Below are 12826 nucleotides of genomic sequence, written 5' to 3'. Positions count from 1 at the left end.
CACCTGTGCAGACTCCGCCTGGCCTCCAGGGAGCAGAGGCCAGCATCTTTTGGCTCTCGCCTGCCACAGCTGCTTCTCTCGTCCCCAAGGAGTGCCTGTGCTGAGCCACAGCAGCGCTCACTGCCCCGGAGGTGAGCACAGCCAAAGCTTCACAGCAGCAGGAGTCCTGGTCCACTGAGGAGCCCTGAAGAGCCACACCAGCTGGGAGGTGGCCCACGGCCACCTGGGGGCACAGCTGTCCCGGACAACTCACACATTCACCCAGCTCTAATCTCCCTACTGAAAATGTGCCTGAGTTTACATGATACTCGAACAAAATTAGTCTGCTCCTTTTCTGATAAAAAAATGCTATGATACCACAGTTCTTAGCAATGAGTAGTTAAAATTATTTCTAATTCATCAGAACCAGGTCTATAAATTCAGAAGTCGCTACTGCCATTACCAACACCTCCACCTCAACCAGCTTACCACCACCTCGCTGCTGGAAAACACCTGGCACTCGCTGATGTGCCCGCTGGCCTCGCCTTACAGTTAAAGAATTCCTTGCGCCCAGCAGGTGTTCCTAAGTATGTACTATGTGTGAACAAACACTCCACAGTGTTGCCAGTGCACCCCTCGCTGAGGAGTGTCAAAGGGAACCAACGACACACGCTGGGCTCGACTCCAGTGATTTTATTTTCGCAACCGAGACAATGCAGGGTCAATCCAAGAGGAGTGCTCAGTGCCGAGGGGACTCGCGTCCAGAAGAGGGCTGAGGCATCCTGAACTTGGACAGGTCCAGGTTCAGGTCTAAGAACGTGTACGTGTGGTAGTCATGGTGCTGCAGGTTCTTGTAGGTGGTGGCGTCAGCCGGCTCGGGGGGCACTGGGGCCTGGGCGGACTCTGTGGAAAAAGCACAGCACAAAGAGAGCTTTCGGAGACACACCCACCAGCCTTCCTCACCAGCAGCCTCCACCAGTCCTGTCTGTGATGAAGGAACTGTCTAGTTAGAAAAGAAAAACCCACAAAGGCACCACACCTTCAAGAGCAAGATAAAGATGTTAGCTGAAAAGTTATTCTGAAACTTGTGGCCCTAACAGTTAAGAAGTAATAGTTACTACACCACCACCTGGGGACAAAGCTGTCAGTGGGCCCTACAAAACGTTCACCTCTCCCTGATCTTGCCACTGAAAACTGCCCCAGGTTTACATCACGCAGCCACTAGAGAAAGGGACACTCTGCTCAGTTCTGGTAATAAAATGATAATGGCTTAACATCTCACTTTGTGTACTTCCAGGTCCCAGACTTCTTCTAAGTTTAAAAATGCCTAGAACCACTGCAAGCAGACTTTCAGGTTGCTCGAGGATGCACAGGAAAAAAACACTACCACTCTAACACATCTGTCTGTACTAGAAGTAAACTGTTCAAAGAAGAACACTTTCCTAAGCAGAAACTAGGTGAGCCTTCTGGTCTCCACTAGATTGGGCGGTTCTGAGGTTGGCAGCCTTAAAACTGAAGCGTGGGTTGAAGCACAAGCACACTGCCTGCTGCAACAGGAGGTGTGACACAGCAGGATGGGGCGTGTGGGGCAATCGGCAAGGTGTAGGCTGACACTTCAGTGGGCTCTAAATTTCTGGGACTCAGTCTGAGGGCCACCTCAGCTCTATTCTTGCTGCAGCGAACACGACTCGCACACACTCCTCACCGTCCCAGTCAACTCCAGAAGCTCAGTTTCTCACAAGTTTCCTGAGCTAAACAAAAAGATTCCTAAGGACCAACACCTTTCCACCCTGGACAAGCTGCAGCTCTTCTGTGGCTCCACACACACCTTTGGCCAAGGTGAGGGGGTAACTGCAGGGAGATGTGGGTCCTAAGGTTTCAAACTCCAGTCCACCTGCAGGGCAAGGAGCTGGTTCTTCCCTTGGCGAGGTGCAGCGCACTGAGCAGACAGCACCGAGAAGGGGACTGTGCTCCTACAGTCTTCTTCAGTCTCGGAGGGCAAAGGGAATCCCCACCCCCCAAGTGCTGGAGATGGAACCCAGGGCCTGGCTTATGCTAGGCAAGCCTTTTGCCACTGACTATACCCCAGCCTGGCAAGTTGGTCTGAATCTGAAAATCTAAAAATCCTGTTTTCATCCTGAGGGCTTTGGAGCCCACTTCCACTTGAGAGGAGGAGGAGGAATGGAAAGGTGAGCAGACCAAAGGCAGGGCCTGAGGTCTGGAGAAGCCTGGCAAGCACGGGCACGCAGCATGTGACGAGGGAGGGGTGGAAGGGAAGGGAAACACACACACAGCTGCAGCTGCATCAGTAACACACAGGTGATGCAGCGGGGCAGCAGGGCCTCCAAGAAGGAAGCGGCACTTGCTGGCGATGCCGCGCTTTCAAGAACCTTGCTGAGCCACAGATCCTAAAACTGAAGGCCCCCCACTAACGTATGGCCACACCCACCTACAGCGCATCATGTCCACAAACTCTGATGCTCGTGACATGTAACACCTTACAAATACACTGCTCCCTCAAGAAGCCTGGTGTGCTTGTCAGGTAAAGCAGGGAAGGAAATGTTGTCGCATGAAAAGAAAAGCCACACAGTCCATGGCTGCCTTTGCGAGACGCTCACTGCTTCAGTTCCTAGACTGTGACTCTCCCCTGATCTCAGGCTTATTCACTTGAAGAGTATCACTCCAAGCATCACTTCCACTCCTGCCCTTCCAAGCCAGATGGGAGACTAAGAGATGCTCGCGAGGTCATGAAACGGACACCTGGATACCCTGAAAGGTTAAGGGTGGCAATGCCAAACTGCCAGTTTGCAAAAATTATGCTGGTTAAAAGGGAGAGAGTGGCAAGGGCATACTCTTTCAATTAAAAAAAAAGATACTGTCCTATTGTGTGCGTATACAAACATATAACAATGAACCCCACTATGAGGTTAATTATAATACACCAATGAAAAATATAAAAATTTAGATATCAGAAAATAATAGAGGATTTCAGGATTTTGTACATAAAGATGTGCATTGCCTATAACTAATATATACTTCTCTGCCTAGCTGGGACAGCTTCTCTGGTCTCAGCAGACTCTGATTGACTCTAATACTTCTTTCTAAGCAAGCAGAACTTAGAGTAGTTTGTTAGAGCTTAGCCACCCGAAGGACAAGAGGAGCCTAACAAGGCGAGGTGTACCCTGCGTGTGGCCGTGGGCTTCCGCGCAGGGCGCTGTGTCTTCTGCTGCCTCGCCCCTCTCCTCAGGCTGTGGCTCTGCAGTCTCCTCCTCAGGGCCGACTGCCTTCTTCACCTCTCTCACTGGTACCTGATCTTCCAAGATGCCCCCTTTGGTCTTCACGTGTCCTTCCATTACAGGTGTCCCTTCTTCTCTGACTAGGGGAAAAGTGGCTTTCCAACCAGGCTCAGGCACCTGTGGTTCCAGATGTTTGCCTTGGGGCCCAGGGGCAGCAGCTGGCAGCTGACCCCCTGCCCTGGCTTCTTCTGTCTGTGTTGTGAACATTGGGCCGCCACTCTGCTGCATGGATGACCCGGCCTTTGTGTGGTCAGGTAAGATGTCCTTAACATCAGATGGCTTTAGGCTTTCTTCATTTATCTCACTGGATCTAAATATGTTTTGCAATTCTTCTTCCTTTACATTTTTCTTCAAAATCTCTTCATTGGCCTGTGAGCTGGGTGTGGTGGGTTTTGCTTTGGCTTTTCTCTCCTCTACTGACTTGGTGGAGGGCCCCGACTTCTTCGGCGGACGGGGCTGCCCTGGGTAGGTGACATCTACGGATGGCCTTGGCACCCTGGTATCCTCTTTTGCAGATGCTGTGGCTTTGGGGTCTTTCCTCTCAAAGGGGCGGGTAGCCTCTGGCTTTGGAAACCCTCCTTTGCCTTTGCTCACCACTTGGGGACCAACTTCTGAGACATCCCCCTCCTCGTCAGACTCTGAATCAGAGGAGCTGGATGTGGAGGAGGAGGAGGAGGAGGAGGAGGAGGAATCATCCCCCCGGTTCCTGGGGACCTGAGGAACCTTCGAGTCAGAACCCTGGTCTTGGAACGGAGGCAGGACTTTTTGAGGAAATTCTACCAAAGTCTTCCCGGACAAACGCTGTGGGTGCCCTTCGTCTGTGAGCAGCATGCTGCCACTGCGGTGGGGGCTACCTAGCCTCCCGCCTTTACTGCCAGCTGGTGGGGGAGACCTGGGCGGAGACAAGCTTTTAGGCAGTGCAGCTGCTGCCTGGGTGGTTAGTTGCGTGACCCTCTCCTTTGGTTCCACTACATCTAGGAAACGGCATAAAGAGGAATGTTATTTTTAATATTTAACGAAACAACTTAAACTCATTAGTCAAAGTCATAGACATTTCACTGCATATCAACCCATTACTTATAACGTCTTCAACATAACCAACCCAACACAGGTTCCAAGGAAACCACTCTCCAGCGAACACCAAGCTGCATGCTTGCCAGCAGTAAGAAATGGAGACACTTTCCTTTGTTGCTAAAAATATTAAAGATGGAGATTTTTTTTTTTTAGCCAACAGGAGTAACAAATTACATCCATTTTCCACATTGACAGCTTCTCTGATGATGGTTATTTTTAAACTATTTAATCATAAAAAGATATTTTTAGATGTATACTGAAGTTTTATAAATGCATAATTCCTTGAATCCCTAAAATCAAGCAAATATTTGGTGTTTCTCCAATATTAAAAAAGTACAGAACAGCTGGGTGTGGTGGCAAATGCCTGTAATCCCAGCAGCTTGGGAGTCTGAGGCAGGAGGATTCCAAGTTCAAGCCTCAGCATAAGGGAGGCACTAGGCAACTCAGTGAGATCTTGTCTTTAAATAAAATACAAAATAGGGCTGGGGGTGTGGCTCAGTGGTCGAGTGCCCCTGAGTTCAATCCCTGGTTACCCACCCCCCGCAAAAAAATAAGTACAGAACATGTGTGTGAGTGGGGGTGGTGGGAGGGGATAATGCAGTTCAAGTAAAGGTCCCCTAAAAAGGAAGAAAAAGTCCTTCACAATCACACAGGTCACTTGGGGATTTCTTCAACCAAGAAAACAAAAGAACTGCAATACCCAAAAGGTCTAAATAAGTTAACATCATAGGTATCACTTGAAATGGACTTTAAATTCTAAAAAATAAATAAATAAATGTCAATATAAAAGTCTTATATTTCAAGGTCATTGATAAAAAATGAAATCCAGTAATATACTGATTAGATTATTATTTATTATAATAACAATAGTGAGGAGCTAAGCAACTAGTAAGACCCTATTTCTAAATAAAATACAAAATAGGGCTGGGGATATGGCTCAGTGGTAGAGTGCCCCTGAGTTCAATCCCCAGAACCCTCCAAACATAAAAATAAAAATAAAATAAGTCCTGCTCTTACACTCACTATGTGAATTTCATTCTTTTAATTTGCAAATACGAACCCAGAAAGAAGACATTGACAGCAGGCTTCTGGGGCCTGCTGAGACACTGGAGGGCTCGGCCTGCCATGCAGGGCGGCCAGGCCTAGCTGCAGGGGACTCCAGCCTCACTCAGACACCATGCCAGCGGAGGCCGGAACTCCAGTCTCACCTGCCAGCAGAAGTGGGATCCCCTCACTGGGGTGGGAGCAGAGTTCAGTGATCAGAGTGCTGGCCTAGCTCAAGGCCCTGGACTCAATCCCTAGCACGAAACACAAAACAAAGCAAACACCCAACCTGATTATAAACTGGCTTATTACCTACAGAAAAGGGAAAGAACATTCCCGATGGGACTGACAATGATACAACTTAGACATTCTGTTTGAAAAGGAACCTTAAGGGCTGGGATGTAGCTCTGGTAGAGTGCTCACCTACTACGCCTGAGACCCTGGGTTTAATCCCTGGCACCACAAAAAACAAAGACAAATAAGGTAATTTTATTATATGAAATAAAAGGTTTTAAAGTTTCTTTTGTTTGTTCTAGTTACTGAGAGAACCCCAGGGAAAGGCTAACAGAGGACAAGACCAGGGTTGGCTTTTTACCAACAGCCAGTTTCTGCACCCCCCATCACAAGCCCAGCCTCCTCTTCGTGCCTCACAAGGCCACCTGTCATGCTGATCTGTCCAGGGCACAGCAGGTCTGAGTTCCGCACTTCTGCACTGTGGAACTCAGCTGCCTGGAAGACAGTTCTGTCACGTGAAGGAAAAGCGGCCCTTGCTCTGAATAGAAGTACTTCACCCCAGTGCTCGCTCTCATTCCACGTGGAGACCGAACGTGAGACGCTCGGACAGTGCACCAGTGTGACAGTGGCTTTCCTCAAAGACAAAGTAACAGAATGCCCGGCTGCCAAACAAGCCTGGCAGGGCAGGTCTACCTCAGCACAAGAGCGGGCCTGTGGGGATTTCCCGCCTCTCAAGGCACCAAGCAGCCTGCCTGAGAAAAAGGCCTGCGGACACCAGAGGGCCGGTCTCCTCGCTTCCTGTCCCTCCTCAAAAAAGAACTTAAGCTTCTTGATTCTCTGTTGGGCTTGATTGAAAAGTGAGGGCATGACCTTCAAGTTTTTAGCAAAAGAAAGGATGACTGGTGTTTGAAACAGATCAGCTATCTTAAAATACTTCCAAATCTCAACAGATCACAAAACTAATTCAGGATACAAAGCACATTCAGAAGCAAAGGTCATTTAAACATGACATAGAAGGATAAAGTTAAATGGGTTTTATAGGTAATTATATGGTGTTTGACTATGATACGTTTTTCTTTTAACAAATGCATGAGAATTGAGATTTTTCAGCAGCAAGATAGTAAAGTGAATAAAATATAAACTATGAATCACAATGCCTGGGGTCAAAACCAGACCCCCTGCTGCTGCCTCTGTGACACCTCAGCCTGGCTAGTGACATGAGGTGACAGCAGCATCCACACACAGGCTTGTCTGTGGACACACCAGATAATAAGGGGAAAGTGCTTAGAATAGCACTTGGTACTATGGTTGTAATCAAATACATCAAATCTCTATTTCCAAATATCCTCATTTTTAAACCTGAAATAGGACTTGGAATTAACTTTGGCTTCTCACATACTCTTTAAAAAGTCACACAGAAATTACTCAGTCAACAGCTTACCACTGACTCACAAAGTTCAGCCTGGTGAATGGATTTAGCAAATGATGAAGCTGGAGAACCAGACAGTTCTCTAAGAGGGGCCCTGCAAGGACACCCCAGACTGACACACACCTGCTGCTTCCCTCAGTATGTGCAAAAAGGAGCTGGAAACCTCCAGAACAAGGCAGAGCAAGTTCTGTAGCCCTGAAGCAGGCCCAGACCCTTTGGCTAGAGATGTGACCCTGGGGTAAGCACTTAGGGTCCCCATCTGCAGGCAGGAAACTTCCACCAGAGCTTCTAAAGCTACCTCGGGGTAAGAGGGTTTAAGCCAACAACGCACCATGGTGGGAGAAAAGAATTTTTGATCCTTACACTTTCCTTTCCCTGACACTTCAGGGGAAAACACAGGCTCATGTGTGTCATTTTAGAAGCATTCTTTCTTTTTCTTTGTATGGAGATTATTTTACTTATGAGATATAAATGTAATATACACCCAAAACAATTTACTCCTGAAAACTGTCTTCCTAATCAAAAGCCCCCTGCCATTTATGAAATACATACATGTTATCACATGTCCAAGAGACTCACAATACCCAGGGAGGTAGCACACTGGCCAATCAGGCTGGAAGGACCCAGGCTCATACGCCTGCAAGGCTGCCACAACCAGTGGCAGAAGCTCCAAAGGAGCCCAAGGCCAGCTCCCAGCTCAGCGTTCCCATCCCATAACTACACCCCAGCTGTCCCGGGACAGAGCACACCACTCCCATGCACACGAAGAAGCACATTTCTAAATAGGAGGCTCTGGGCTGTGCCATTTCTTCAGATTTACTTAGTTCAGATTCATAAGTCTATGAAGCGGGATTACAACGCAAGGCTAAAATTCACCAAAGGAAAGGATGATGTTAGTAATGAAATTCAACAGTCATCCATCAGCAAACACTTAAAGAATGTAAAAAATGTGCCAGGTTGCGTGAAACCCTGGGTTCGTAAAAACAAAAAACCATGCTAGGTATAAAATAGAATTTAACTTTTTTTCTTTTCTTTTTTCTTCTTCTTCTTCTTTTCCTCCTCCTCCTCTTCCCCCTCCCCCTCCTTCTTCTTTTTCTTTTTTTTTAAGTACTGAAATTGAAGCCAGGGGTGCTATACCTCTGGACTACATCCCCAAACCTTGATTTTTTATTTTGAGACAGTCTCACTAAGTTGACCAGGCTGGTCTTGAACCTGAAGTCCTCTTGCCTCAGCCTCTCGAGTTGCTGGGATTACAGGCATGCATCTGACTGACATTCCTGTTGTAAACATTTTTTTGGTGTGGTACTGGTATTGTGATTATTTTTACAAAAAGAAGAGTCCTTAAGTTTAAGACATATATTTTTAAAAACGCATTAAGATGGAAAAGAATACCAGATTTAAAAATGAGGCAGGTGTAGGATAGAATTTAAAAAGGTTCCTGTGCAATACAGGCCTCAAGTCAATAGGACATGCAGATCCACCAGGATGGCGAGTCTCCACAGCCCAGGAGGACAATATGAAAAGCGGGGCTGGCACTCTCTGCAAGTGCAAAAATTTAAAAACCCATCAATATTCTGTGCACAGGTCAAGGAGACTACAAGCAAAAGAGTCTAGGCATTTTCAGAATTCAAACTGAGGAAATGGTATTTTGAAGAAAGGAAGACCAAATTCAATTATCATTCTACAACCCCATATGAGGATCAAAGACTTGCAAAGAGATAGTAAACACTGTGCAGTCTTTCAAGAGTAAACTAAATTCTCATCAACAAAAGCTAAATTCAATGGCCCTAGATCATAACTGATCATCGATAATGATAATCGATCATCGATAATGAACAGGGGGCTGGGAATATAGTTCAGGGGCTAGGAATATATCTCAGGGATAGGGTGTTTGCGAAGAGTGCAAGGCCCTGGGTTCCAATTCCAGCACTGCACAAAGGGGGGGAGGGGGAAGAGTAGGAAGTAGAAAATAAAAATATACCCAGAAGAGAAGCATTTAAAACACTGTTGCATTTCTTTTTGCTCTTCAATAAGGACATGTTATACTGGTATTCAAAGAGGAGAAAAAAAATTAAAAACTAGTGGCAAAAGTAAAAAGGATTGTGTAAAGAGCTGGAAACAGATCAGACATTGTGCCTCAGGAGAATGAGTCACAGTTCAAAACTGCCTGGTCTTATTCACTCCTTCTCCATAGTCCTAAAATGACGCATGAAATCCTGCTCTGTGATGGAGCAAACGATCGCAGGGTTTGAGAGAGAGAACAAAGTCAAAATTGGGGAGGGAAACAAGGGGGTAGTCCCTCTACTTTGCACTAGTGAGGGGTCCAGGGTGGGGCCACAGAAATGCTGCAGAGCACTAATGCTTGGTACCACTGGCTCCACGATGGAGGTGGGCATTTAGAAAACAAAAAGAACCGATTCAGAGTTGATGTGGAGTCAAAGACAACATTACTCATGTGTTTGGTCTGTCACAGACCTTGTATCTGACTATAATCTGGACATGGCAAAGATGAAGAGCCCTTAGTTGTGTAGCTAATAAATCTCGTTTGCATGCATGGAGGGCTGACTGAGCCATTCACTTTGCATTCTGTCTCTTAAGACTACCATTAAAATCTTACTTTTTGGTGAACTTTGCTTCTTGGGATTTAGTGAATGTCCCTTTTCATTCTTCCCCGATTCTGCACAGAGAGAAACTGTAGAAGCAAATCCTCGAAATACCCGTGCTTCTAGGAGCATAGTCTGACAAGAGAGTTAATAAACATGGATATTTAGAGTAGTATCATTTATAACAGCTATTACTACATATAAATACTACATGTTACTACTACATACGAATATTCAAATAGCTAGAGGTTATTACAATTTCCATAACAAATGTATGTCATGGAAACAGTGGAAAATACAAAAAAAAAAAAAAAAAACTGCAATAAGAAAATGCCCAGGTTCAAGGACAATCACTGTTAGCATCTGATTTAATAATGAAGGATATCCTCCTGTGCACACTATTGTCATCTCCAACTTTGTTAACTTCCAAAATACTATGGTCCTTTTATAAAATGTTTTTCTATATTCAGAAAGTAGTAAAAATACAATCTATAATTTAAATTGATGTACACAGATATTTACTTCAGAAGTGCTTACAATGGAAATGAAAAACATGTTAATTCACTCAGCAGGTAATCACTAAGGCCTACACGCTAAACAGTAGGATGCTCTAGATGCTGGCCACAGAACAAGAATGTGAAAACATTTATGTTCACGACTGTAAGCATGTGTACGACATGTACACATAAAAGCCGGAAAAAATCGTTGGGTACTTAAAGGAGTAAATAAGTAGTGGACAGGACAATGGGTTTCCTTCCCTCACGTGTACTTTACTTTGCAGTGAACACTTGCTGCTTCTGGGGACTGAGGATGTAGCACAGTGACAGGGAACGCACTGCACACCTTGCGGCCCTGGTGCAATCCCAGCACCAAGGGCGGGGTGGGGAGGCAAACACTGCTTTCATAATAAGAGCCATCTGAAATTTTAAAGTAGCGGCCTTAGCTCTTCATGGAAAAGGCTAGCCCTTCTTTCACGGCCAGGCGAAGCAACCTGCTTCTCCACGGACTCCGGGTCAGCTACCGGGTCAACCAGCGCCCGCATCTCACTTAACCCACAGGTGCAACTGAAGAACAGCCCAAGATTTTCCGCGGTGGCCGGGTTCTCGGCTAATAAGGGCACTGACCTTAGGGGAGCCTGCGGGGGGCACAAGTCACCGCCGGACGGCGGTTCTCCCCACGGGAGCAGCGGGGTCGCCCGGGCAACGTCCACACCGGTCCGCCGCTCCCCAGGGGACGCGGCGCTGTGCAGGTGGGGTCGGAGCCGGACCGGACCGCACCGCACGAGGGGGCCGCAGGCCCGGCCGGCGCCGCGCCCTCCCCGGGCCCCTGCGCGCTCCGAGCGCACGGCTAACTCCCCCGTACCTTCAGCGATCCAGCTCGTCCTAGCCGCAGCACCGGCGCGGCAGCCATGGCGCAGACGCGGGCGGAGGTCGCACGGGAGACACGCTCTGCGCGCGCACGCCGCTGAAAACCCGCCCCTGGTCCCGAGCTCGCCAATCACAGAGCAGGAAGGGCGGGGTGAGAGACGAGGGCCTGCGCGCGCACCTCCAGCCGCCTGTTAGGCCACACCCCCGGCCCGAGTCCACCAATCGCAGGCAATAGCGCAAAGCGGCCCGCCCCCGGGCCGATGTGGACCTCGGAAGGTGGGGCAGCCGCCTCTCCAGCGGCGCAAGGTGCCCTTTGAGCAGCTGCTGGGGCCGGGTAGAGGTCTGAGGTGGTCTTTGCGGCTGCACCCCTCCTCTCGCTGTGTGCGGAGAGCGTGTCTGGATTTCCCCTTATCCCTCTGACTTCTTTGCCAGTTTCCTCTGTCTTAAATCTGAAAACTTTCCCAAGTGCACAGCCTTACCGATCGTGCCCTTCGTAGCATTTCTGGTCCTACTTGAAAGTCCTCTGTGTTTCGTGGAATTTATTTATTTGGCACCGGTGATTGAACACAGGGGTGCTTAACCACTGAGCCACATCCACAACCCTTTTTATTTTTAATTTTGAGGCAGGACCTCAAGTTGCTTAGGGACTCGCTAAGATGCTGAAACTAGCTTTGAACTTGTGAATCCTCCTGCTTCAGCCGCCCGAGTTGCTGGGATAACAGGTTTGCGCCAAACACGTCCGACGTTTTGTGGGTTGTGAAACTCCTCAGCACCATGTCTCTGTGTCCACTCCACATGCCTGGTCTCCTTCCATAGGTACAACTGCGAAGCCTGATCCGACAATCAAGTGGTCACCAGTGGTCATCTTCCACCCTGCAAGAACAGGCTTGTTTTTGGCCATGACAATGCCAACACCAGAATTAGATGGAAATCGAAGCTTTATTTTACCTGGATATTTATCAGTGGAAACATTCCCCCACATGGGGCATAGCGTAGTTGTGGAGTAGGTGTCATTAGTTATCAACTTCCTTCATGTCTCATTGAAAGTGCTCTCCTGCCCCTTCTCCCTCACTCCATGTCCAGTGCCCCATAAATATTTCATGTAAGACGAATGTGTCACACCTGCAACTTCCACAGGGGAAGGGCCCTTCCACAAACAATTCAACTGAACAGGGATCTCGGACTGAGCTGGAGATTCGCTCCCGTGGCAAGATAAACTGGCAGAAACAGGTGCCCCAGACCCAGACTTGCTTCAGAGCAGAATCTGTTTTGAAGTAAATGCAACAGAACTCGTCCTGGAGGGCAAAGAGAACGAACTTAGGGTCATAATCAGAAGATACTCTTTTGTTCTTAAAGAGAGAAGAAGACAAAACAAAACATGCGAACACAAGGATTGTAATTCCGCTGTCTCCAGGGGAAAGTTCCTGCTTATCATTGTGGTGTGCTCATTTGACAGGTGAATAACAAAACTGAAGGTGATAAGCCACAGCTCTCACCCGGGGAACCTGCATTGGAATTGGAAGATCCACATCACCTTCTTTTCTGGTACCTGGAGGCCCCCACTTCCCACATCACATCCAGTCACAGGAAGACATCTTGGCTGGAGATGTAAGACTCAAGAACAAACAGTAAGGAAAGAACTTCCCTGGTGGAACTGTGGTTTGTCCCAAGGGTTCATGTGTTAGGAGCTTGGCCCCTAGCGTGGTGATGTGGGAACTGACGGGACTAGGTGGGTCCTAGTGGCAAGTTATTAGGTCACTGGGGGAGCTACCCTTGGGAGGAATTAATACCCATGGGACT

General features: G+C 47.7%; 1 protein-coding gene across 2 annotated transcripts; it reads right to left on the bottom strand.

Moving 5' to 3' along the window:
- Positions 1 to 656: 656 nt before the first annotated feature.
- On the bottom strand, positions 657 to 11151 carry Ndufv3 (NADH:ubiquinone oxidoreductase subunit V3). 2 transcript variants are annotated; one of them, XM_047565034.1, is made up of 4 exons: positions 11022 to 11151; positions 9674 to 9794; positions 3161 to 4249; positions 657 to 882 (listed from the first exon to the last, which is right to left on the bottom strand). In XM_047565034.1, exons 1-4 carry the CDS (start codon positions 11067 to 11069, stop codon positions 719 to 721), a joined length of 1422 nt encoding a protein of 473 aa, XP_047420990.1. In that variant the 5' UTR covers positions 11070 to 11151; the 3' UTR covers positions 657 to 718. The 2 variants fall into 2 exon arrangements, with proteins under 2 accessions (XP_047420990.1, XP_047420991.1); XM_047565035.1 differs by lacking the exon at positions 3161 to 4249.
- Positions 11152 to 12826: the final 1675 nt, after the last annotated feature.

Source organism: Sciurus carolinensis, chromosome 9 (genome assembly GCF_902686445.1).
Source record: "Sciurus carolinensis chromosome 9, mSciCar1.2, whole genome shotgun sequence".
NCBI lineage: Eukaryota > Metazoa > Chordata > Mammalia > Rodentia > Sciuridae > Sciurus > Sciurus carolinensis.
Note: the sequence above shows the minus strand (reverse complement) of the source record. Positions and strands in the feature narration are given on the sequence as shown.

Coding starts and splice junctions, on each gene's coding strand:
- Ndufv3 (XM_047565034.1), bottom strand. CDS start 11,069: ATGGCTGCCGCGCCGGTGCTGCGGCTAGGACGAGCTGGATCGCTGAAG. Junction 9,795..11,021: donor GACGAGCTGGATCGCTGAAG/GTACGGGGGAGT, acceptor CTCTCTTGTCAG/ACTATGCTCCTAGAAGCACG. Junction 883..3,160: donor AGCCCACGGCCACACGCAGG/GTACACCTCGCC, acceptor CTTTTTCCACAG/AGTCCGCCCAGGCCCCAGTG.